The 25,036-nt window shown below is 37.2% G+C and overlaps 1 protein-coding gene across 1 annotated transcript in view; it reads left to right on the forward strand.

Annotated features, from left to right (window-relative positions):
* Nucleotides 1–782: 782 nt before the first annotated feature.
* Nucleotides 783–25,036, forward strand: part of LOC150088055 (uncharacterized) — a 30,034-nt gene continuing 5,780 nt past the window's right edge. Inside the window, exons 1-16 of the mRNA XM_090369995.1 lie at nt 783–790; nt 890–1,030; nt 8,677–8,817; nt 8,911–9,077; nt 10,147–10,255; nt 10,361–10,463; nt 12,596–12,681; nt 12,856–13,158; nt 13,236–13,517; nt 13,706–13,959; nt 16,596–16,746; nt 17,358–17,993; nt 19,398–19,607; nt 22,133–22,186; nt 22,283–22,402; nt 22,767–22,915. Coding sequence (XP_090226121.1) covers nt 895–1,030; nt 8,677–8,817; nt 8,911–9,077; nt 10,147–10,255; nt 10,361–10,463; nt 12,596–12,681; nt 12,856–13,158; nt 13,236–13,517; nt 13,706–13,959; nt 16,596–16,746; nt 17,358–17,993; nt 19,398–19,607; nt 22,133–22,186; nt 22,283–22,402; nt 22,767–22,915 — 2,901 coding nt within the window. The 5' untranslated portion in view covers nt 783–790; nt 890–894. The remainder of the gene's footprint in view (nt 791–889; nt 1,031–8,676; nt 8,818–8,910; nt 9,078–10,146; nt 10,256–10,360; nt 10,464–12,595; nt 12,682–12,855; nt 13,159–13,235; nt 13,518–13,705; nt 13,960–16,595; nt 16,747–17,357; nt 17,994–19,397; nt 19,608–22,132; nt 22,187–22,282; nt 22,403–22,766; nt 22,916–25,036) is intronic.

A 25,036-nucleotide genomic window follows, 5' to 3' on the forward strand; every position in this document is an offset into this window, starting at 1 on the left:
ATCTTGTGAAAGTTCATTAGCAGCAATAAATGTTTTAAGAATACTAATGAAACCACCTTTGTTTTTCTTTTTAATTTTATTTCGTTTCAGTTACCAAAACATAGCAATTACAATATCGTCCTCCTAACTAGACATTTTATACTCGAATATTTATAAACAAATCGCCAAATATGCGGAACTCTACTTGCATGGTCGCAGACAACTGGTCGTCATAGAGAGGGAAAAAGGTTGCGAAGAATTACGAGTCATTGTAGTGGGAGAACATCATTAAAAGAAATAGTAATCCGATTCTTAACTCCCTTCCCTATCTACCTCAGTCAGGCTGGTTCTACAATTGCTTACCTGTCGCCAACCAGTTGTGTGGATGGCGGGGGAGGGTGAACATAGTGTGATGATTTTTTAAACATAAGTTTCGAATCTACCCAGATTTTGAAATGCTGAAACCTTTGCTGAAAATAGTACAGTTTGACTCCATTACAGTGGGAGGGGGGGAACCAAGAAAAGCGCTTACTGATAACTGGTCTGGTAGCTTCAGTTTTACAAAATCCACTTTCTTCTCAATCTCAAGATAAAAAGAAATAGGTATAACTTTGAAGGGTTGATCGGTCATTAGCAATGTACGAATGCATCAGATATTGAAACTCAATCGTGTAAACCAATCAAACCTCATGCAAATATCTGTGTTTGTGAACGTAAGTTGCCCGTAGCAACCCCAATGTCACGTGTCAATGAAGCCTTTAAAAATATGATGCTGGGGAACTTCACTTGGCAGTTATTCTCAACCTTTCAGGTGAATTGAGTGTAGTTTATTCGTTTTATGTTGAAGTGGCTTTTCTTTGCCTGTTTTTATATTATTAATGTTTCATTATTTTTTTTTAAATTTTTATAGGAACGATGAGGTGGTGGTTGTTTCCTTTAGTGTTGGCCGCATTAGCGGTGACAGGTTCTGGTCTGAATCCGTTCGAAACCATATCGCAATGGTTCTCGTCTTCTCCCCCTCCTGTCGAAGAAACGGCACTAACAAAAGAAGGTAAGTAGGTTTTGTTTCTTCGTAGCGTAATTAGATGATTAATTGTTTTGTATTAATTATCGTTCCGATATGTCTAGAATATATTACGATATTCCTTCTGCGTAAGTAACTCCAAGGAAATGCTTACAATTAAACTTTAATAATTTTGTGTGGCCGTAACTAGCTCTGTTCTTCTGTTAACTATTTTCTTCTCTTCCTGAGAAGAGCTGTGGAGCGACTGAAGGAGAAAAGCTACGAGTTTTCTTGAGTTACAGGCCACACTTACTTTATTCAAGTCGAAAGTGCGTTCGTTAGTGACAGCAGGTGGTATTACAGCTTTTGTAATGATAATTCGGTTTAGAATGCGGATTATTCAATTAAATAATCGAACGCTAGTGAACTTTGATTGCACATGAAAAGTCTCCTCATTCATTGTAGAAGAGGCTACCAATGGGAAAATACAAATAACCACTGCACACGGTGGCGAAACTGCCATACCAGCAGATTAGCATTGCGGGAGAACTCAGCCGCGATGTCCAACGATTGTCATTTTATTAAGATTACTTGAAAGTCTCGCGTGGGTGAGCGGTAACTTTTAGCCATGTCTCCAACCCCAACAAATTATCTCCCAACCTGTCTTGCATTCGACTTGTGTCGAATGCATGCTTACATTCTTAAATTTGTACTGAGAATTGTACTTGTTAGTTACAGGCACCATAAGCCGAAACCATTGCTATCCTTTCTTTAATGATAGATTTCCCTAATCGAAGAACACTTCGAGAAAATACTTCTTCAATATGTTTATCCCCGCCTCCAACACGCAAATATTATTCTAGATTTGCATCATTCTCACCCGGTGAGCTTGATTTAGCGAAGAAAACATTTTTAAATTCTCATAAATGGCAATTTCTAAAGGATTATTTTCATTATGCTAATAAGAAAATGATCTGAAAACATACAAATTTGTGTCAAATATATTATGTGGAATATAGCGGATTTGCTAACTTTCCAGACCTTTTGGAAAGGTCTGTGCCCAGAAATTAAAGGAATTCTGAAGCTCTTACAATCTAAGTTGTAACCTACTCTGTATCAGGCAGGTGAATATGGTTCTTTACACAGTGGTTCTCCCGCGAGTTTATTCTTGCTACTTCAGCCAGTGATGGTCTTTGTAGAGACTCTACAAGACAACGATCGCACCTAGTATCATAAATTTGGCAACTAACATGGCAGTCGACAAAGTCACTGTATGCATGCAACTGCTAACTGGGGCGAAAAACTTAAAACGCCCGAATTAGTTTCCAACTAATATTTCTAGGTAACGAGAAGTCAGATGTAACGGTACTAATGAATCAACAAATGCATTAATGTTACTTAGCCATTTCGTGGCTGTACTTGTGCCCTTAGAAATCCATCCCACTTTTACTTGGATGTCCTACTTCAATTCCTTACAATCTCAGGGGCTCGTATCTGTTGGGTATGGGCTTAGCACACCCAGGGTCCTGAGCTGGATATCATCATTCTTTTTCTTGGTAATTTCCTTCTCTTTCTCTCAGGGTAATTCAATTTTTTTTTTTTTTTTTTTTTTTTTTTGGGCTGCTACAGCATAAGCCTCAGGCTTCCTTGCACCATATGGCTAATAATTAAGTTAGGTGGTGGTAAGCTGACTGAAAGTAGGATAAAAAGCAGATCTGGAACATCACTATTGAGTTGCATTATGGATGCATAAACCACTGAAAGCCTTTTACAATTGAATGGCTATGAACTGAATGTAACTAGTGTTGGTGGTGCGTTTTTTGTAAAAAAGAAAACAAAAACGCGACATACTTGATACTACAAGCTTTATTGAAAAACATTTGTTACCAGTGTCTCTCAGCGAGGCGCCAGTTCAGGTGAAGTAACTAAGTTGTAGCAATAAGGCTTGAGCTATAAACAATACACTTTTTTTTTTTTTTTTTTAATCCAGTTGATAACTCTTTTCTTACTACAATGAGTGTTCAAACGAACTGTCAGTTTCTAATCGTAGTCACATCCCTTTTGTGTGAAAATATGACCAGGGCAACACTACTGCTTGGCTCAAGACTGGGCGAGTTAAATAAGTGTACTTAACGGCTGATAAAATACAGGTATGACTATTTTGCACGTTCCTTGCAAAAACGCACACCGGATGAAGTCAAATTGATAATGGAGCAGTCCTCCTTAAGAAGATCTATTATTAAGTTCAGTTTCAAATACTGAATCTTAAGCAGGAAAGTCTACTCCAGCATTATTCTATATATTTGCCATTGTTCTAGGCTTTAATACCCTTTGTGTTGTTAAGTACGTCTTACTTTGCACACATGCCAAGATGCAACAAAATTGAACTAAACTATTCGACTGTAAAAGCTTTTCAGTTTACTGCGCCCCTAATGTGCTGCGTTTACGCTACCCTTTAAGTCGATTCCCAACTTTGAAACTAATGCGCCTTACCGCTCTTAATACCCTACTTTCAAAAGTGAACTCTTATTAAAACTAATCTGATACTAAACCTTGCTAGATCCTTAAGCAACAATATTGCTTTCGATTGTATTTAGATAGCGCACTAATGTTGCCCCCATCTTAAAGACCAGTACACTAAAATTTCTTATGCAACCAGAAATTTTATTATTACGTGACAGGCAAATGAGACTCGACCAATCGAACCGTGTCAGTTTACTATGGGTTAAAGCAAGGGTTCCCAACCTTTTTTGCTTGTGGATCCCTTTAGTCCTAACTTTACGGAAATGGACTCCCATAAACGCACATGTAATATTCCTAAATGAAATATTTATTTGTAGGCTAGTAAAAGCTAATAATTAAACAATTCCAATATAAAATGTAAATTACAAATTTTAAATTGTTTGATAAAACAAACATTTATTTGTAATAACAGAATTAGTAAAAAAATTTCAAACAACAAATTTATTCCTAGGGCTATTAAATAGTCCCTACTAATGAGATCCTTGTGGTTGATATTAGCATTTTAATATCTGGCTCCAATTTTGTAAGAGTCGGACGAAGATCACCTCTTTTTACTATATCAAGTCGATTACGATTTTTTGTTAACAAGTGTGTTACGCGACCAAAGCCAGATTCCACAAGATAAGATGGGAAAACAATGACATACGTTTTTATCTTTCTCCCATAAAAGCGGATATTTACATGCAATGTCACTATTCTTCCGTACATCATGCTTTCCTTTTTTGAATGGACTTCGGACTGTCATCAGACCGCAATTCAACAAGTTCCTCCTGTAAATCAATTTCAACATCGGCAACATTTACCTCAAATGGAAACGGCACCCAATCTGGGATATTCAGTTCTAGTAGGTCCTTGAACCGAACTTTTGTCTTCATAATTTAATTTTTTTTTTAAATCACTGCTAACTGAAGCAAGGTTTGAAAACTGGTCAAACGCACGGCGTGAGATATTAAGACTACAATTTGAGTTTCCCTAGGAATGCATTAATGGCTTCTTTGCTAGATATTAAATCACACTTATGTCCTTGCTGCAGCTTATTAAGAGAATTTAGTTTTTCAAACACATCTGAGAGATAAAATGTCTGTTTTCATGGTACAACTGTTTTCTAATCTCATTTTCGTTTAGAAATGATACAATACTGTCCCGAAGGGTGACGAAGACAACCATCGCACCTTTGTATGCAGTACAAGACAGTCAAATCCTTCATTTTCATCACAAATTGCGAAAGAGACTATCTTGAAGAGCATTAACCTTAATGAGGTTGACGGCTTTTATTACAATAGTTGAGGCTTCGCGAATACGTCCACTCAATCTCTTCGCTACCAGATGTTGGCGGTGAATCACGCAATTTATGCAAAATACTTCTTGCAATGCATTTTTTAAAAGTGATAAACCCTCTGTACCTACCGACCATGGAAGAAGCGCCATCAGTAGCAAAAGCAATTAAATTTTCGAGTGGAATTTTTTTTATTTTCTCTAAAATAAGACTGGACTTAAATATTTTGAGGAATCGTGCAAAAAGCACTTCCTCTCTGAGTTGATTATCATCCATACATCTTACATATGCCAATAAAAGGGCTTCATTGCCCATCAAATTGGTTCATCGATTGATCGAGTTGTTGATTCATTGAGTTGCATTGCAAACTGTTTCATTCGTAATTGAGTAATAAGTTGATTTTCTATATCTTGAAGCATTTCATTTCATCAATGCGTCTTATTGCTCAAAGGAAGGTTATCAGTAATTTCACGTACAATTTTTGTTTAACATTGTTGAAATTCCAACTGATATCAAGGCAAGTTGACAGTTTCTATGCTATATGGCTTTCCAGATTTTGCTGATTTCATGATGCTAATAAACCGCTGTCCCTATTGCTTGCTTGTTTACTAAAAATCTGATCCAATTTGTTTCTTCCTTAAATTGTCTCGTGGTATTTCGGAAACACTCCAGATTTATTTTTCTTTTTCGCTGTGCGTTGTCTCCAAATGATGCCGAAGCTTACTTGGCTTCATGCTATCATTAGACAACACAGTCATACATATAAGACACATTGGTTTTGTGATATTCTCTGGTGATTCAATAAAACCATACGACAGATTCAGTCAAATATTGTCTTGTTTTCTTCTTTGCATGAGCCATGGGTTATCTGAAAACAATATTATTAACCTGAAATATTTAATGTTGGAAATGCTTGTAGGTACTAATGGGGAAATAGATTTCACCACGACGAATCCGATTACTCGCTATAGAATGAAATGACTACTTCTGACTGACTCTTTCTAGGTTAGTCGTTGCTTAATGTTTTCTATGAATTTTTTTTGCGTCAACTAAAGGAGGTTCCGGAAAATACGAGTATCTTCTAACAGAGAATTTCTGGACTTTACTATGACATTTTTTATTTAACAAATTATTATTTATAATATTTTATCATGAATATTAGGGAACCCCTCAAAGCTTCTATGTTTCCCTGTTGGGAAACGCTGATTTAAAGTAACGCGATCGTAAAGCATCGCGGCTAAATAGCAACAGGGGAAGGTAATTTCCCCTGTTGCCATACACTCCCTAGTAGTGTGCAAATTCGGCTGTTACTTGTGCTTGCTCTATTTTAATTAAGTGTAGTTTTGATTTAAGTGTACAGCCGAATCAGCGTTTCGTGAACGGAGGGAGAAAAAGTACTTTAATTTTGAAAATTAATTTTGTTTCAATAAATTAATGAAAATATTAAGTTGTGTATTACTATAGTTCGAAATTCAAAGGTGGTGCACTTGCACCATGCTTGGTTTGGTGGCAGCCTCTGGGATCAACAAAGAAAGCATGTTAACTTGCATGCGTAACGGAGTAACATAATATTACTCAACATTAATTTGTTTCAGCCGAGCTTACTATGGTCGTGTCGGAATTTTTCGACACGACCATAAAAAACCGCCATTTTAAACCTTCCTTCTCGGGCATTATTCAGTTAATACAATGTAACACCTGAAACTAGTAACCTTAATTCTGTTGCAGAATGTGCAAATGCCTGCCTTGCTCGTGCAGACATTGCTTGTTTCTGGTGTGGTTCCAACTTGACAACATTCGTCGATAGCGCGAATGGAGCTCTGTGATATGCCTCAGTCCTATCTGATACAGGCCTTCCATGTGCTTCTTTCTATTGCAAAAGTGCTTATCAATGCAAGCTAGCTTTCCAAAAAGCTATTACTCACAGCTAATCCACTACCGTGAATTCTGTATTAAGGTTCCCACAGGCTTTGATAAATTCTCTTCAAGTGAATTTCATTTTGCAACGTCTTTCAGGCCTAGGTCTGTTCGTTGTTGGTATTTAAGCTTAACGAATATGCTTAATTTTGGTAATTGAAAATAAGTCATTAATAATACGCCTAATTATTTATGACCATTGCTAATGTCTATTTCTAGAACAGCACCTCTTCTGACAGGAATAGTTAATCAGTCTTCCCTTAAACTCATCTCGAGTTCGGATCTCTCTTCTGTATTAAGACACCCGTGCAAATATTGTGATCGTTGCATGTAATGCAAATTACAAACGAATAATATATTATCAGACAATGCTAACGAAATTTAATTGCTTTGACCCTCCAAACTTACTGAAAGTCTTTCTTTGACGTAAGGCCTTCTCATTTAAACCCGACTTGCCCGCACAACACGCTTATACTCGATGGTGAAGCTGAAGTATTCTTAAAGTTATTTTTGACTGTCTAAAGATGCTTCATGAGCCATATTTTCAGGATCGATTGACCTAAAAACGACGAAAAGCATATCAACAGGCCCGAATTTTTTTTAGTTAAAGCACCCAAACTTTACTACAACAGTTCGCCCACCTTTTTTATTTAGGACGTGCTCAAAATTAAGACTTGCACCTCGATACACGCTTAGTCATTGACTGCCTAGCGCAGTTAGGATTTGTTGGTATCCCTGTTCTGCATGTTAGCAAAGTATTTCGATACTGTCACGTAAACGAATCGATTTTATCTAATTCCATACATAAGCCCACTGGGTGGGATATGGGCTGCCTTAACACAATCTTCGCTTTAAAAGCGTCAGAACAGTACAAAGCTACCAATATTGGAACGCACGAGGCCGAACAATTCCGGGTAAGCCACTGACCCCACAAATTAAAAGATAGCCTAGGGAGCGAACGGAGCCCTCCACTGCCTATCCACTTTTTAGGGAAATGTCCAATCAAATAGATTAAAAATGAGGCAGTCGTCATCTATAACCCACATACGACGCAACCACAAAACAGCCAACTTCGTTTAGTAAGTAGTTCCTTAAATCGGATTAAGATTCTCCAGGAAAAGATTCGGTTAAATAGTTGGCAATATTTTTTGCCCATAAATGACCCTAAATTGTTGCTGATGTTTCAGATTACCTTCTACCTAGATCAGTTCTTAAACTGATCGCTTCAAGAACTTGTGGAAATAAATCATCAGAGAAGATGGAGCGCGAGAACACTGCACCAATTTCTTTCTCGGTGGGAAATCGTCTTCAGCGAAGCCTTCGAATATGATACGAATAAAGCTGTATGTAAAATTCTCCACAGTTATGTATCCTACAAGTTGTGCTACACGCAAATGGTCCTTTTGGTAATATCAAAGTTTCCATCCAACTTATTTCTGGTACTGATGGGTCTACCACTATCTTCTCCAAGATGCTGATCTACTCCCAGAACGCCTAATCTGGCAGCCATCTTGCTATGGCTGCATTCTACTCCGCAAGTCCATACGTAAAATGCATGTAGCTTCTCAGCTTGGGTATGTCTCCAATCTCAATGCATAAGCATGCTATCAGTTAACACACTTCGGTTTTTTTTTTCTGATCAAGCGTCACAGAACTAATTTAACGTTAAGATTGAAAGGAAAAAGACTATGCAAGTAGGAATAGTTACTTTTATACCTACCTGCGCTGTTATCTGGCTTCTCTATCCAGGAGCAAAAAGAGGTTTCACCTGATTTTTAGAACAAATATTTTCTAACTCAAAGCAGCCTAAGCACATTTTAGGTCTTGAATCGAGCTTGCAAGTACGACCCACACGCTATAAAAAACCATGTATCACCCTCTAAACTCAGTTCATCACTTCTGTATTGTAGAGTTAACTAAGCAAAACAACTTCAATAGGCTCAGTTTACAAAGAATCTAACAGTCATCTTCTTTTTAGATGAATTTTCCCGTCTGAAAGAATCCTATGACACCAAGATAAACGAATTTCTTGATGCTGTTGCTACCGCACATAATTTGCGAAGAGAGAGACGGAGAAGAGAAACAAAAACATCTCACACCTTTTTTCAGCAATCAGAAGGTAAATTTTAATCGTTAAATTACTAAAATCTCCTTAAATATGGCTTTTCTCTTAGATTTCTATCTACTTACTAAACATACAAATTTCTTCCAGATGTATATATCCTAGAAGAATTAAAGCCGTTATTCCCGCTATGCAACTATAACATAATGACTTCACTGGTTAGTTATTCAAATAACACGTACGCAGTCTGCGTTTCTACTGATCATCGGGGTGGAAGTCCTCAAGTCACCTTAGGACGCTTAATATTGGATCAATCGGTAAGTAAAATTGCTATCTTGGATACCTCCTGGAAGTATACAGGATGAAACTTCCTATAGCTTCTCCCATTTCGAATTCGCGTGGAAATTCATAACTAGAGAACAGCCGACTAGACTAAAATGAAAGCAATTTTTAAATGTCTCTCCTTAACTGTTAAAGGTTAGTATTGCTATAATACACAAATGCCGAACTACAAGCACTTGTCTCGCTACTTGTTACTTCAGAAAACGTGGAGCTATGTAAAAAGTGTAAATGCCTGCTTTGTGGATATGCAAACCTTTTTTTCCTGTCTAAAAAGGTCTTAGAAGGTAATACAGATATCTAAGAATAATTTGTACTGCTACCCATTGATACATCAACTGACTTAGTCATCCATTGCTTCCTCGCATAATTTTTTTTTTAATTGTAAACGCTTTCGCAATTCGTTCGAATAGCATTTGACTGGCAATACCTTTTTTTTATCACCAAACTTACAAGCTTCTGTGGCCGCATTCGTCAATCTCGTGCAGCTACGCCATGCGAAGCTTCATGATTAGTACAGCTGAATATAAACGTGGCTTAAGGGACCGCTTCTCCCATTTCAAGAACTCTTGATCAGTTCTTGTATATTGACTTCCTCCAAGCTTCGTGGAACGGAACAAGTATGTTGTATATAAACACTTGCATAAATTGTACTTTCTATATTGCAAATTGTCAAATACAGACTAGATAATATCCTGTAAATAATGTGACACTGATTCTATTTTATTGTTGGCTCTGGGGGATGAGCCCGAACTTCGATGTGGGCCCCGTCTCCCCAAGGCTATTATTGTCCACCATCCAATGTAAAACCCCTGGCATTGCTGCTGTGAAGGGTCTGTTGTATATACCATCTTTATATACAATAAAGATTATATATAGATAAGCAGATCATGCCCCTCATAGCCACAATATAAATATTCTTATCTATTAGCATTAAACTTCTCCTTGGGCAGACATGTATTGCTGTATTCCAACTGCGCACCTTCATTGGGTATCTGGTATTATTAATAAACCACCTGCATTAATATCTATTTCCTGCACTTTTAGCCTTCCGGATGGGAACCAGTCAGCAACTGGACGTCAATAGGCAGACCTCAAGTGGCAACCTTTTCTGATTCCGTATACCTCTACATCCTCGTTGCCGATCCCGAAAGAGGCAGGTGACATTTTGATACCTTACATGGTTTTTGAATATCTTAATTTGTTATTAACTACTTAGTTACATTTTTAAAGACAACTGAAGATATGTAAATGATTTCAGATGATGGAGTTGACTTGTGGAGATATGACAGAAAAACCTACAAAGCTGTAATAGACCACACCATAAGCAGCCGCTATCCTACCACCATGGCACTATGGAAGATGTAAGTTTATAATCCAATATGTAGTTAATTAACTCGGTTAACACTAGTTTCGAAATTTACTTTGTAATCTAGTTGGGCAGGATAATTGATAATTGACGTTTTGGATTAAGTTCAAAGCATTTGTGTTGTCTTAATTTGAACTTCAGTTTTCCATCATAAGTATGTGGGAAACTTCATTCTGGGAAGTTCTATTTTTAGAACTTAATTATCCTTAAGATGGAATTAGGGGTAACTATGGGTTTACTCTATGTTGCATCCATGCCTCCAGTAGTGGTCTACCGTTCAACTTTGTACATTGAAACGTTATTTTCTTGGGAGAAACTATGCACTATTCCATTAATACCAAGCAAATATCTCGGAATCTAATGCAATGGTTCTTAACCGATGTACTTTGGCACATTATTGTGTGGCGACCCCTTTAAAGTGTATCGCGAGATTAGGAAAAATGCCATAGTTCGATGGCAATCACTATTTTGGCGTGCCGTTAATCTTCGCCATTTAACTTGAGTGAGAAGATTAGAACCACCGACTCTCCTTGAGCTTCCGAAGTCTTTTTTTTTTTTCTGTTCTGTTGTAGCATTAATGTGAAACCGTAGGCACCCTGCACTATTTGGCATTGAAGGTAATAACAGTGACTTAGCTCTTTTGCCTTTCTAGTTGAAGGATTTCAGTGAAAAGTCTTTCCTTTAGTGCAACTCTCCACAAGCTAAAGCCACGCCCCCCCAACCTTATTAACAGGTTTATCTCAACTGTCACTCGAATCTTACATACAGTTAAGATGTATGCGAACTTTTAATCTCGCAGCACACCGATTGGAATGTCTGATCCGATGTTTTTTTTAGTAACTAGTACTAAATCCTACATGGTCTCATGCTGTTGATCATGAGACAACGCAGTTTTCTATGGGATACTCGGTTTTTAAGAATTGTCTCCTTCAATTGATGTTGAAGAGTTCACTTTAGCAGGCCTGTGCTTCTACATTATTAGATACTTAACCTAACCATTGGCTACAAATTTTCATAGCTTAGTTTTTGAATGAAACATGAACAGTACATGTAGTCTTGCTCATGGAAACCAATTGTGATATCTCTAGTTCCTTGCTAAAGATTGCAACGCTTTATGATAAAATACCAATGCTTACAACAGACTGATTTAAACTTGTTGCCCTAGACAAATAACATGTTAGGCCCTTCTCTTTCAGTTAACCTCTGAAAATCTTAAGATGGACAGAGGCCCCTTGTAATGCGACGTCCTAACACGTAGCTTGTTTAGCTTATGTAAATCTGGCGTTGGCTTACCTTTTTTTGAATTCAATAAAACTTATTCTTATGAATCCAGTCTGTCAGTGACGATTCATAGTTAAACCAGTTTAACTTCAGTATGTGGTTATAACCACCTACTGAAGCTAACAAGGACTTGCTCACTTAAAGTACTGTTTTCCGAATACTCCGGTTGATTTAAGGTGTAATCTGCGCACTCAGTGAATTCATCTTTGTAGATGAAGTGATTCATGCAGGCATTTACACCTGGTACTCTAACTCAGATTCCTATATTGGATTTGGACTGGAAAGAAGTGTTTTTTTTTTTAGTCTCTTCTTTCCGGCCAATATAAATCTGACCTCGTCAACGAATACCACATTACTCTTTAGTCTATTGATACAATCTATAGATTGTATCAATACTCTCTATTGATACAATCACGGCACCAGTAGAAGATTATCAAGATAAGTTGACTCATCGCGCTCCTATATAGTTCTAAGAGCTGTTGTCTCCTAAGGCAGCTAAATATAAAATCAACTTATGAATGTGTAGGTACAATCTTTTAACCAAACGTTGCGTCGGTAAAAAGTCTTAGTTTTTAGAATACTAAGCGTCTCAATAGAGAGTGATATTGCAAACGGCTAATAATCTGTCAAAGATTAACCGCTGTAACAACACCTTAATCAACTTTTTTTTCGAATCGCCCATTAGAACGTATGATAGCTTAATATGCGAAAAACTATTAATAAGAACGAAATAGTTCCGTACTGTGTGTGTATGTATATATATCCAGTTTATTTAACTCTCTGATGTTTTTACTCTTTAATACAATATTTTATTATATATATATAAAACGAGACTTCTCCTTCTAGGGAGGACAATTATCACTTGGCTATTACGAACTCAGACGGAACATCTGGCCCGAGCAAACGAGAAACATCCATCTACAGCTGGATGGGTAAGTCTTTTCTAACGATAAGTCAGTCGATACGGCTTAGCTTTTACCGAATCATTTAGTGTAAGCTTGTTTCAATGAAGTTGCTCCATCATTCGCTTGTAGCACTAAAGATGTTTTAACTGATACTTCATAAACATTCAAAATACTAACTTATAGTATAAATGTCTTTTCTAGACACTTATTTCGACAAGTATGACTCGATCTTTACTTACGACGTCAAAGATATTGAACCATTCCACATCCATAATAATGCTTTCTTGGCTGTGGCTAACTACCGTGGTCCAACAGGAGATTACAACGTGAATTCGGAGATCTTTAAATTCGACATTGATAAAAGGAAATGGGTAAGCTTCCAAGAAGTTGGAACCCATGGAGCTAAAGACTGGGAATTCTTCACTCTCGGACAAGATGTGGGAAGTGGTCAAGAGAACTTAGGAAAGGAATTCTTCCTAGCAGTTGCAAACCACAGGGAACACAGTAAGTATTGTTGATCGATTAAATAATTCATTTTTAAAGTTAACTTTAAAGACTTGAATGTTCTCTTTTTAATTTAGACAGTGGATTAGAGTACGAGACGAAGTCTGTGGTATACAAGTTCGTGAAAGACAAATTTGTACCATTCCAATGTCTAGAGACAAGTGCAGCTGTGTCAGTCTTGGCAATTTATGGGAAACGGGAATTCCTCTTGGCTGTTGCTAACACTTTCACGGGAGTCTACGTCTATCAGTACGATGGGTGGAGATTCACTCGGGCACCCATCATGCCCCATGGAAGCCTAGGAAGTGGCGTAGCTTACCTGAACCACTGGTCTACCTCTTCTGGAAGACATCTTATGGGTAAGAATGCTTTAATTATTAAAGAATTAATGGTTTAATTATGAAATTCAACTTGCTTTTTGCCAATTAATTTCATTTATAATGTAAAACTCCTGGCCATGTCGCTGTGTTGAGTATTGTCTCTAGTACATGTCCTGTACTTATTAGCAATAAAGAACTCTTATTTAATGCATTTCTTTGTCTTGCAGTTGTCAGCAACCCATACAGATCGGAATCTGTATATGAAATATCATTCAGGCAGGAGAATGAATTGGAGAAAGCACGTGAGGAAAGCCAAGCTTGGTGCTTCAGTATGCGTGATTCGGTTGAATCAACAGATCTGGAAGAGATAAAAGTGAAGCTACAGCAAACCTATCGTGTGGACCAGCAGACTCCTATTATATTCAATGGAGATCTGGAATCTCTCGCTGAATTGCAGATAGGAAGCTTAACCACCCAAAGTGTAAGTGGATGTTTTTTCTCCGTAGCCTGCGTGCACGTGAATAGTTTCGCGAGTTGTCTTTAACACGCTATAAAATTTTAGCCAATTAAAGCAGAGGTTGATTAAAATTTCGAGGGTACTGAGTAGTCTCATTTTTAATGTATGACAGGCGAAAACTTTGGATATTGTCTGAATCCAAATTAAGGGCTACAATCCGTACTCGCTATTTACTTGTGCCTCCTGAACAACGTAACCTATTCTGACTTCCACGATATGCGAATCCTAATTCACAATGTTCCTATAATTTATAGGAACATTGTGAAACATTGAAAATGTTTCTCTATACCCTTTAATGTTTTACAAGTTCTCGTTGTGAAACGAGATGCACAGATTTTTTCCTGAAGCTTTTAAAATTTTAACAAATTAGTTGAGCTAAAGCTCTAACTTAACATCAGGCAACATTTTTCGCCACAGTTTATTGGCGAAATACAAAGGCTACCAATCGCAGGTAAACTACTCTTTTGGGATGGGCTTTTTTCCACCAGTCTAACTTCTCTACATACTTGAATCAGAACTTAGTGTAGGACTTGATTCAAGACATTGTGCGCTCGTCTCCTCCAATCCTATGGCATAACTTGGACCGCCGCTTTCGTAAGCTTAAATTCGAGTTTGAACTTGAATATCCTCAAATTATTTTAACCATTAAATTTTCAGTGTTATTTTAAACGATTATGAAGCTTGCTTCGAAGTAACTTTCTTGCACTTTAACACTAACGCAGTCTGAGCAGTATAATATGCATGATAATACTACCGTTTTTCCTTTGATCACTCCACGAAACCCATGGAGGTACCAGGCACACAGAACTTATCCCTACTTTATACCCCTACCCAAACTCTGTTCAAGCTTAAATTTGCATGCTTATGCAAAAATCTTTCGAAATAAGACTTGTACCCATAATTTTTCTAAAAAATCGAATAGCTACATATTCCAATCTAAATGGACTTGCATGATTATTAATCAGTTAATAAGCGGACTAATAAATTGGTCCGATTATCCAATCATGACTTCTGTTTTGTGCTGCATATGGATGACACTACTGGCCAATGGCAATTATGCAAAAGTCATTTGGTCAGTCTTCCTGACTTGTTAGTCGTCACTGGCTAGCATTTTTCTCATTTCAGTTGATTCTAATCATTTCAGTTGAATCTAAAAGGGTCTAATCAACCCTTTTTAGTCTTTAGTTATGGTAATGGTTAGGTTAATTTCGTACCGTACGTCCACCTCTTCAAAATCGTCGGAACCAATCATTTAGCTGTCTTCCTGCAGGCAGATACAGGACAAGTACTTGAAGGGTTGGAACGAGATTCTTAAATCTGCATACTTTCCCGTCCTGGCAGTCTAAGTCATGCTACTAAAGTGAGAAGCAAATTATCTAAACTCTGGAATGACCTACAAAAACTAACTTGGCAATCGTGAGGGACGTGGAATTTTATTTTCAGACCTGCGTAATGGAATACTATGCCACTCAAGTTTCGAACAACTCATCTTATGTATCTTGTAAGAACCAACCTTTTTGATATCGTTAAAACTGAGAAGCTTCAGTATCATTTAAATAAGATACTTGGATTCGTTTCTACTCGCGTTGTTTTAATAAATCTTCAGTTCCATAAGTGGCTTCAGCGCGCTATTGCACGAGATACATAACTTCCTTACTGACTAAATATGGTAAAAACCAACAGTGTTTTTTGCATATATGGAGCAAAATGGGGTATTTCTAGTGGAAGGCTGCACCTTCAACTCCGCCATGTTATAGCTATGAAACTAAAACTGCTGGTGTCTGAACGTACTTGTAACAAGTGTTGGGTTTGTTTGGCTTCTTCCGTTCCCACCACCTGGAGGTGGTGCAATACTAATAGGTGTAGCAAAATTCTTGACGAGGTTGCCCAGGTAAATAACGGCAGATTTAAAAGAAATAAAGAACTTGTCCTTTATCCCTAATTGGAATTTACTAGCCCTATTTGCATGGCTAATAAACTCCCATTTGTGGATAGGTAATGGTTAATGATAGCAAAGTGGCTCCTGAAGAGCAAGAGCGGGTACCTACAAATTCTAGCACTGAATTCTTTAGCCCATTGTCCTCTAAGCATTCCGGGTTTGAAGCTAAGATAGTTGGCGATAGTGTGGGTCTACTTCAAGATTCAGGTAAATATCTGAAAATGACAGTATCGCATTTAAATTAAATGCGAAGTCTATTTGGACACCAGTCGGTTTTGTAGGGAACTACTGCCAAACCTACTACCTAACAAACGCATGTTAGGATATCAGTGGCACATATCCTGTAACGAAAATACACTACAAAGGGTCCAAGATTGCAACGGCAGTTACATTGCACTGAGCTGTCTTATCGAAACATTTGTATTACTTTAAATGGAAGTAATTATGAACTTGGTTCAGATTTTCTGAGCAGTACAGGCAGACTAAGAACTAATTTCTATCTAGTAATATTATGGGAACTAGTTTCTATGTAGAGCAATGGACTTTTACTAAAGTGATTGCAATACTAAGTCTAGTCTCGAGAAAACTTAGTTGGTTTAATATTTAAATTTGCTTCTTGCATTTATTTTGCTTATATTAAATAAGAATTTTTTAATTTCAGCTGGTCGTTGGAGGATCTCTATTCAATAAAATAGACATCGATCAACTAAAAGATCTTTATGAAAGGCTATCAACAATTTCAGATAAACTATCGATAATCAAAACAAGACTCGCAAAAGCTTGGAAGAAGTCTGGTGGGCAATATGTGTCAGGTAAGCTAGCTATCCTCTTAAACTTAGATGCTAACCCTTCTATAGCATAAGTATCTATTTGCAATTTTTCACTAAATGAAATTAACTTTGCCTATACTGGTGCAGGAACTCTCCGATTTCACAACTGGAAACTTTACAAATCTCAGTCCCATAAAATTTCTATACTAGCCTTTCAGCATGCAATAAAGCCAAATTTCAGCTTTTATTGAAAAGCTGAAAATACTGCGTACACTCTTCCAGAGGAAACCTAAACTTAAATGATTTTAGGACATTTCTCTTCTCCTACAAACTGGTTCGGTTCTTTAGGAACAATTATTAAACTAGCACTAAGCTTTAGTAATGAATTTTTTATCAATTATAAAGTTTATCGATAACAATAGTAACTTAATTTTTTTTTTTTTTTTTTTTGTCCGTACTATCTGAAAAACAGTCTACTCTAACATAATTAATCTTCGGAATTAGTTACTCAGGTAGACAGTCTGGCACTCTGCATTAGTCTTAACTCCTGCAACTAGCCTTTGACCACATTCCAGACACTACGCGATGTTACTTTTTTTTTAGCGACTAGAAACTAATGTTTAAGGTTCTGATTTTTACATTTTATTTTTCAGGTAAATACAAGTTTAGTAATGTGACGTTCGCCTGTGCAGCAGAAGACTCCTGTAACTTCAAAACCATTTCCACTAATTTGCTGAATGGAGAACACTGGGGTGACATTAGTCAAAATACGATCTTCCTAGATGAAGATCGAGCGATCAATGCTACATTACACATAGAAGAGACCAAGGTATTGGGAGATCTAACTGTCACAGGATTGATTAGTGGTATACCAACTACGGACTTGGTGACAAAGTCTGGAAATCACGTAATTAGAGGCAAGAAAATGCTGACAGAAACTCTCTACACTAAAGATGTCCATGTAGACGGCTTGATAAATGGTCTAATCTTGAGACCTGATACAGTAATGACTATTACTGGTGATCAGATGATAACTGGGAAGATCAAAGCAACTAGCATAGGAACAGAGTACCTGGAAGTCAAAACGGTGAACGGAATCCCTCTGGACGCTTTCTTCGATGATCTTGTAATGACTGACAAGGTAAATGTTGTCACGGGATTAAAGACATTTGACAATGTTGTAGTAAGGGGCAACTTGGACATGACTCCAGGGACCCTCCTAAATGGAATTGATGTCACAGATCTGTGGAATAACGTCTTCTGGAAGAGTGGCGATCAGGAAATAAGAGGTAAGCTGAACTTTGCAATTCTTACTTCATTACAATTTCCTTATAACTCGAAACATCTTCAATACTGTGGATCTGCTTCCTCTAGATTTTTGATTGTTGCATCGGGTCTGATCTTCAGAAATTTCGTGGGTCGGGTGCTGTTCCAGTATTTGAATGTAAAAAAACTTGATATAATACCAAAATTATAGTTTTTAAAAACTAGTCAATATTATGCTGTGTCTAGTTTAGTTTCTGATTTTAAGGATTTCATTTAACCCTCGCCTTAATATCGCTTTGCCAGTCGTGAAAATAAAACTAAAACGAGACTACTAGATTCCTTTTTGGTTCCTAAATCAGATTATGACGGTTGGCTATCGTAGGGTTTAGTATCATTAGCAACTTCGGCCATATTGCCCCGTATATAATGTTCGCAGATTGCAGTGTGTTCTGTAGTGATTTGCTGTTTGAACAAAAAACCAGAGTGCGTTATGTCTTTCTCTCCAAAGAGAACTAATGTCCTCGTCTGAGACCAACTAATTCTGCCACGTTTTTAAAGACCCATAGAAATTCCTCTTATGACGGGATTCTAACTATGGTCTCCATCCCGTATGGAAAGGACTGATTGTACCAACAGTGCTACCCACGAAGGCTCAATATGGTGTTTATATTATATTGCTTTTTATGAGCTTTTAATTCTGCTTCAGAATTAAATTGATTCGACAAGATTCCTTTCAGTACAACTGAAAAGAATATATAAATTTCAGATATAAGGAATCCTAACTTCGAATTGCATTCGTCGCGGTGTATTAAAAATTACTAGCTAATTTTAAGTAGCTCACTGTCATACATACAAAATAGTCCATTTCTTACTTTACGCGTTTAATTCTTGTCAACGGCGCCAGTGCAGCAAGAAAAGTTTTCCGGATTCTTTGGAAAAAGAGTACGGTTGAACCCATAAACTACTGGTGTCCTGTTTCCGCACAGCAATTTACTAAGTTGTAAATTATGAATGTTTCATTTTAATTTGTATCGATTGTCAAATTTTAACTTAAATATAATTGTATTGTTACTGACGTGCAGAAAAAATTTTTATACTATATTTTTAATTTTTGCGGGTTTAATCCAATGGACCAGCTCAGAACTTATGGTGAATAGTGGCTACGAATTCTATGACCTAGATTCAACGTCTTGATCATTATATCAGCTTTAAATGCTGTGAAAGTCAAAAGCACACTTCTCTTAAGTACATTTTGCAGCTTTTAAAGCCTGCATCGGTATGTAATCTATCACTCTCGAATAGAGCAGTTAACAGCCTTCGTCCAGTATTATCAAATATTAACTCGATAGTTTTCTAGCCCTTCAGGTTTCTTATTACGCATAATGTAACTATGTTCTGACTTTAAATATCCTTTTTTATCTTTTCAGCTGCCATGAATTTTTCATCCGTAATATTCGAAAAAGATCTCTTCGTCTCCTCTATTAACGGAATTAAAATCCCTGGACCAGATATAATTCTCGTTGACCACAATGCTGTCATAAATGGAACAAAAACTTTTGTAGATACGGTGACTGCTGAAAATGTAACTATTCTGAACTCGATAAACGGACTTTCTGTCGTGCCAGATGAAAGATCAGGTGAGTATTTACAATTCTTCAGACTCAACTTGAATGAAAAATCCAGTAAAGAAATTTACACCCGCCTGTAAAGTAGCCAAAAGAATAACTTTAGTTCTTACTTGCAATGCTCATTGGGAACACTCAACTGTTAGTTCTCTCAGACCTAGAGCTGAGTATTAATCTGATTCTTATAATAAAAGTATTATAACTATGTAAATAATTCAACTGACTTGCTGTTATTTGGAGCAACTAGTTGCAAGATGCTTACTTTTCTGAACATAAGCTTGCCCACTATCTTTCCTACCGAGGTACTAAGCTAGTCTTGAAATCTTAGCGTAACTTTACTATTTGAAGGGGAAAATTCAATTACTTCAGTTGGAGACAAAATAAGGCAGTCTTTGCGAAAGGTTAGTCTCAGGACTAGAAATCCTGACATAAGTAACACTCCCATCACTATAGTGTTGGTACCAATCGCGCATGCAACTAATCTCGAGACAACACTGCATTTTATTTGGGTTAATCGCTTTGTTCGTTATGTTACTTTTTAGTCTCAAAACTAATTGTCACGTTTTCTGGCATTCAGTCGAATGTACAGAAACTACCTCTTAGAAAACTTTTATCAAGGGCAACTAAAGCTCCAACTTGTTGGTAATGTGAATACAAATTACTAGCACAAATTCGCAATTACTATATTCTGCATTCAACGAAAATTGTCTGTCTATTTTTGATCAATGCTCCCCTTGACAGTTTTAAGTACTGTAGTTCCTTTACTGCATCCTAAGAATACTCCTTTCCTTAGGAATGTTATCTTTTGAAGCATCCATTTGACGTTTTGTGGCTTCTGATTCGTAATGGATTGCTTTCACCTGAGTAAGTACTTGCTCACGTACTGTTGCACAGACTGTTCCAGTAACTGCAATGTGGCATTATGGGCAAGTTACTGCTATGGATAAAGATGATTAAGGGAAGAAAACAGATTATCAATGGGCACTGCTCTTCGTGGACTAATGTTATTAGTGCATTTCAGTGCTGGGTCCATTGTTCAATATCAATCAGTGGTATTGATGGTTAGTTTTCAAATGATACAAAGGTTGTCGTTAAACACGCTGCCAATCATCGGGGTGAGCTACTGCAACAAGACCTAAGAAAATTGGGTAATGGGCAAAGAAATGGCAATAGAAGCTTGACAAATGCAAGCTACTACATATGGGTAGCAGTAATCCCAGGGTAACTTGCCAACTGCATGGTACACCATGCAGGATAGTGAAAATTAATGCCTTGGGGGTAAGTGTGCAGTCAGATATGAAGTTCTCTGAGCAGTGCAGACATGCTGCCAAAACAGCTCATGGGGTCTTATCAATGATATACATACATAATGTCCTAGCGGGGATAAAGAGGTGATTGTTCCTTTGAACAAGTCTATGGTTAGACCGCATCTTGATTATTGTATACAGGTCCGGAGGCCTCATTTATTATGTAGATCTGCTGGAACGGGTGCAAAGGGGAACCAGATTGAAGGGAACAAAGGGTGCTGTTACCTAGAAAGGCTTCAGTTCTGCAGCTGCGGAGTGATCCGATTTGAAGTGTTTAAGACTAATGGATGGAGAAAGGTGAATGGAATTCTTCCTCTTGCTAAGACTACACATGAGGAGGCAAAAAAGTTTAATGGATGTGCAGAAGTTTGCCTTCAGTCAGCGGATGGTTGATTTTTAGGACAGGCTTCCAACTGCAGTGGATGGTTTCAATAAGTTCAAGGAACTAGACCTTCTTGAAAGGCATGGAATGATCGAAGTGGGTAGTTTTTGGCTGATAGCTATATATATATATATATATAGCTTGCTTTCTTGAGTCATTTGCCACTACTATCTCAATTAACTCTAAATCCAAGAGAAACTGACTTCCGGTTCTGAGTTATTCCAGGTCCATTCTCCCATAATGGGTTCGTCACTTCTGGAAAGAAATGGTAACGGCAGTATTTCTTATACTACCGTTATTCGGAGCGGTATTCTGCCGATCTTAGAAGGAAGTATTTTCCCAGAGACAATAACAGAAATATTATTCTTTCTGCGCAACCGTATTTGCTCCAAATGGATAATACTGCTAAGTAACTGACACGTCAACTTAAATCAGAATATATCTAACTTAACTCATTGATTCACCACACTTGAGTTCGTAAAATATGAACAACCTTTTCAGCTAGCGTATGGAAAACCGTAACAACCTGATCTTAGACTGCATCTAACATTTGAAAGACTTCAACCTTAAGGTGTAAAATCTTATTCAACGTTAGATGCTGAACGATGCAATTAAAAGAGCCATGAGTAATTTCGTAAAGCAAGTTGCAGTAGTTGCTACTCTCTGCAGTTAAGCGAGTGAATCATTTAGATCAGATGAAACTTGGTTTACTGTTAGGCTACAACTTTTGATCACTTAACTTGAAGCTTTTACTTACATTTGTTTAGGCAGGTTCCTGCGAGTGGAGAACGTCTTTCAATGTTCACTAAAAAATTACTGAAACCACCATTTTAACTTTTCTCTTCTAGAATGGAAAAATCAACTTGATATCCTTCTGAAATCAAAAATCCAGACAGTGACAGGTAAGACCACTTGCTCATTTTAGTAATTGAGCACCGCTCATTAATTTTAGACTTGCTAGATAATCTGAATCTGCTATCCTAATTTCCCTTAATTAGGGCAAAAGATATTTGAATCGCTGTGGCTGGGAGGCGAGAATATCGTAGATGGGTATATTGACGGAGTAGACTTGTCGGAGTTGGCGCTTTCGATACTACAAAAGAAAACCTCTTATAATGGTAAGTCCATCTCAGCATGTCATTCCTCTATGAAAAACAGGTAGTACTGACCTCTTTCGGAAATCTTCACTGAAATTAAATTTTCTAAATATGCTACACGCAAATGTAATTGTCACTATGAAACTAGATTTCTTAATGACTTCATCTCCCCCATAAACGAACACAACCTATGTCATGCATTCACCTCTAATACTTGATGCTATAACAGTTACCTGCAACTGTTATGTGCATAACATCAGCCGGATACGGACTCTAATATTTTTACTACTATTAGTAAAATTTAACTCAATGAATTAGTCAATGCATAATTTCTTTTCTAGTTGGAAAGAAACTGAGTTAACTTCCTGTTTTACCTTTTTTATAGGTACTTTGTCGTTTTCTGTTCTTGATGTTTCTGGTCCTCTTGAAGTACAAGAAATGCTGAACAATTTCCATCTGCCGGAAATGCTCAGCAGGGCTCTGTGGGTAAATGAAAGTGTGATACTACCTTCATTTTCTCTCAAACATATGCACGTAAGTACCAATCAACACTTGCAATAATATTAAATGTTTTTAATGTGTTAATTCAATATTTGACCACTAAACTCTTGTGCGAATACCTACAACTTTAGGCCACCTTAGGGTCTAAAATATCTTAAACTTCCTACCCTGTACTAACTTTAGTTTCATTTATGCTCAACTGCTATTAAACTCAAATAGCAACGTATATGTAATGTACAAATATTAGCATTAGTTGAGGCATATGATGAAAGCAAGCTTATACCGCGTCAGCCAAAAAACCTTCCCACTTCACCCATCCAGTCACTCAGTTTGTCCAGTTCAGCCTTGCATTTATTTAAGCTATCACTCCACAACAGATGGAAGTCTATTCCAGCAATAAACTACCCGTTAGCTAAAGGAAAACATCCGCACATCTATTCTACAACTATCTTTCCTTAATTTGAATCTATGCCCCCTCAGGTTCTTAGTCAGAGCAAGCGCAAGTATCCCGTCAGCATTGAATCTACTCAAACCATTCAAGACCTTGTACATCTCATCTGATCACCTCGCAGGTGCCTAGTCTTCAGATGCTGCAACTTGCAGAGCGTCAAGCTTTTCTTCATAAGCACACCCCTTTGTTCCTCTCAACATTGCCCTTCTCTGTGCTCGTTCTAGCAACTCTACATCCTTCCTAAAATGAGGCATCCAGAGCTGTGTATGGAAAGTTAAATAACAGTACATTTATATACAGTTGCATATATAAATACACAATTATTGAAGGTGTTTTAGTTCATTGAACATGGGCAGAAAACTAAATTAATACAGAAATTAAATCCGAATTACTACGTCCAAGTTGCACAGTATATGGAGCTTGAGAAACTTATGAAAGAATCTTGTTTTTTAAGTTCCAGCAAAATTAAAATAGTGAGTAACTGGGTTCTTTTGCCGTAGTGTCCTATGTTAGATTGAAAAAATTTCGCAATGAAGTTGAAAGGAACAGATTACGTTTTAATGTAATCTAAGATTTTATGTGGAAACTTAAGTTTGATCAGAGTTCGCATATCTTAGTAAATAAGATTACTAATTAATGGCTTCTACCCCAGGGAAAAACTTCACATCTTGAATATTTTCAACTCTTCAGCAATGTCGTGCTGTCCTGGGCTCTATCATATTCTAGTATTGTCAAGGCTGCAACATAATGTCCGGCAAAGACTAGATTATTTAACGTATAAGTGAATCTCCTAGTGAACCAAAGTACCTGTTATACGCCTTAAGTTTCCATTATGAGGAAAAAAATTATTGGAGAAGAAAATAGCACTCCTAAATCTTGAATGGAATTCACGTGTAATGAATTTTTTGTAAGGACTTTCTTTCTACAATTCGCATCGGTTACACTTACATCTTGGTATGTTGAGTCGGGTTATTTTCACTCTTTTTCCTTGTGAAAATAAGTGCCTGGTTGAGAATGCATCCGATAGATCGGAGTATACAACGCATGTCTTGGTCATCAGCCTATGATAGTTTTAATAGGCGATGTCTCGTAATGTTTATATATCACTGATATATATATATATATATATAGTAAGTGGTGGAGTCCTGTTAACATCCCTTCGTTGAGGATAAGATGTTGGAACCCACGAACAAACTCTCTATAGCCTTTCGTGAATAGAGCTTTTGAAACTAGCTAAGCAGCGGTTCACGTACTCCATAGCTGAATTTTACTGCATAAAGCATCTTATGTAAGATGGAGTCGAAGGCTTAACTGAGATGAGTGTAGACTATATCAGCCTTAAACCTTCATAATATCGAACTCCATAGCACTTTGTCTGGCCTCGCAAAAGGAGTCTAAATGACTTTCAATTAGTCGTTACCTGGCACTACTTGCCACTGGGCTCACTATTTTCTCCTTGAATTAGTTTACTGTTGAAGCCTAATTGGCACGATACTTGCTGTTTTGAGCATAAGCTTGACATTTTTTCCCTCCACTTTTGCAAGAAATTTTTTGCAAGAGTGCATCACTTTAATGGTTCTTTTAACCAGACTCAAGTTTAACTTCAGTTAATCTTTCGCTACCAGTTTCGGTAACTAAGTTTCTTAAATCTGCATTCCTCATTAAAGTCTATGCTTAAATAGAATTTGCCAAGTCTTTCATAA

The sequence above is a fragment of the Mastigoproctus giganteus genome, chromosome 3 (genome assembly GCF_048544385.1).
Source record: "Mastigoproctus giganteus isolate SK-2022 chromosome 3, ASM4854438v1, whole genome shotgun sequence".
Taxonomy (NCBI): Eukaryota; Metazoa; Arthropoda; class Arachnida; order Uropygi; family Thelyphonidae; genus Mastigoproctus; species Mastigoproctus giganteus.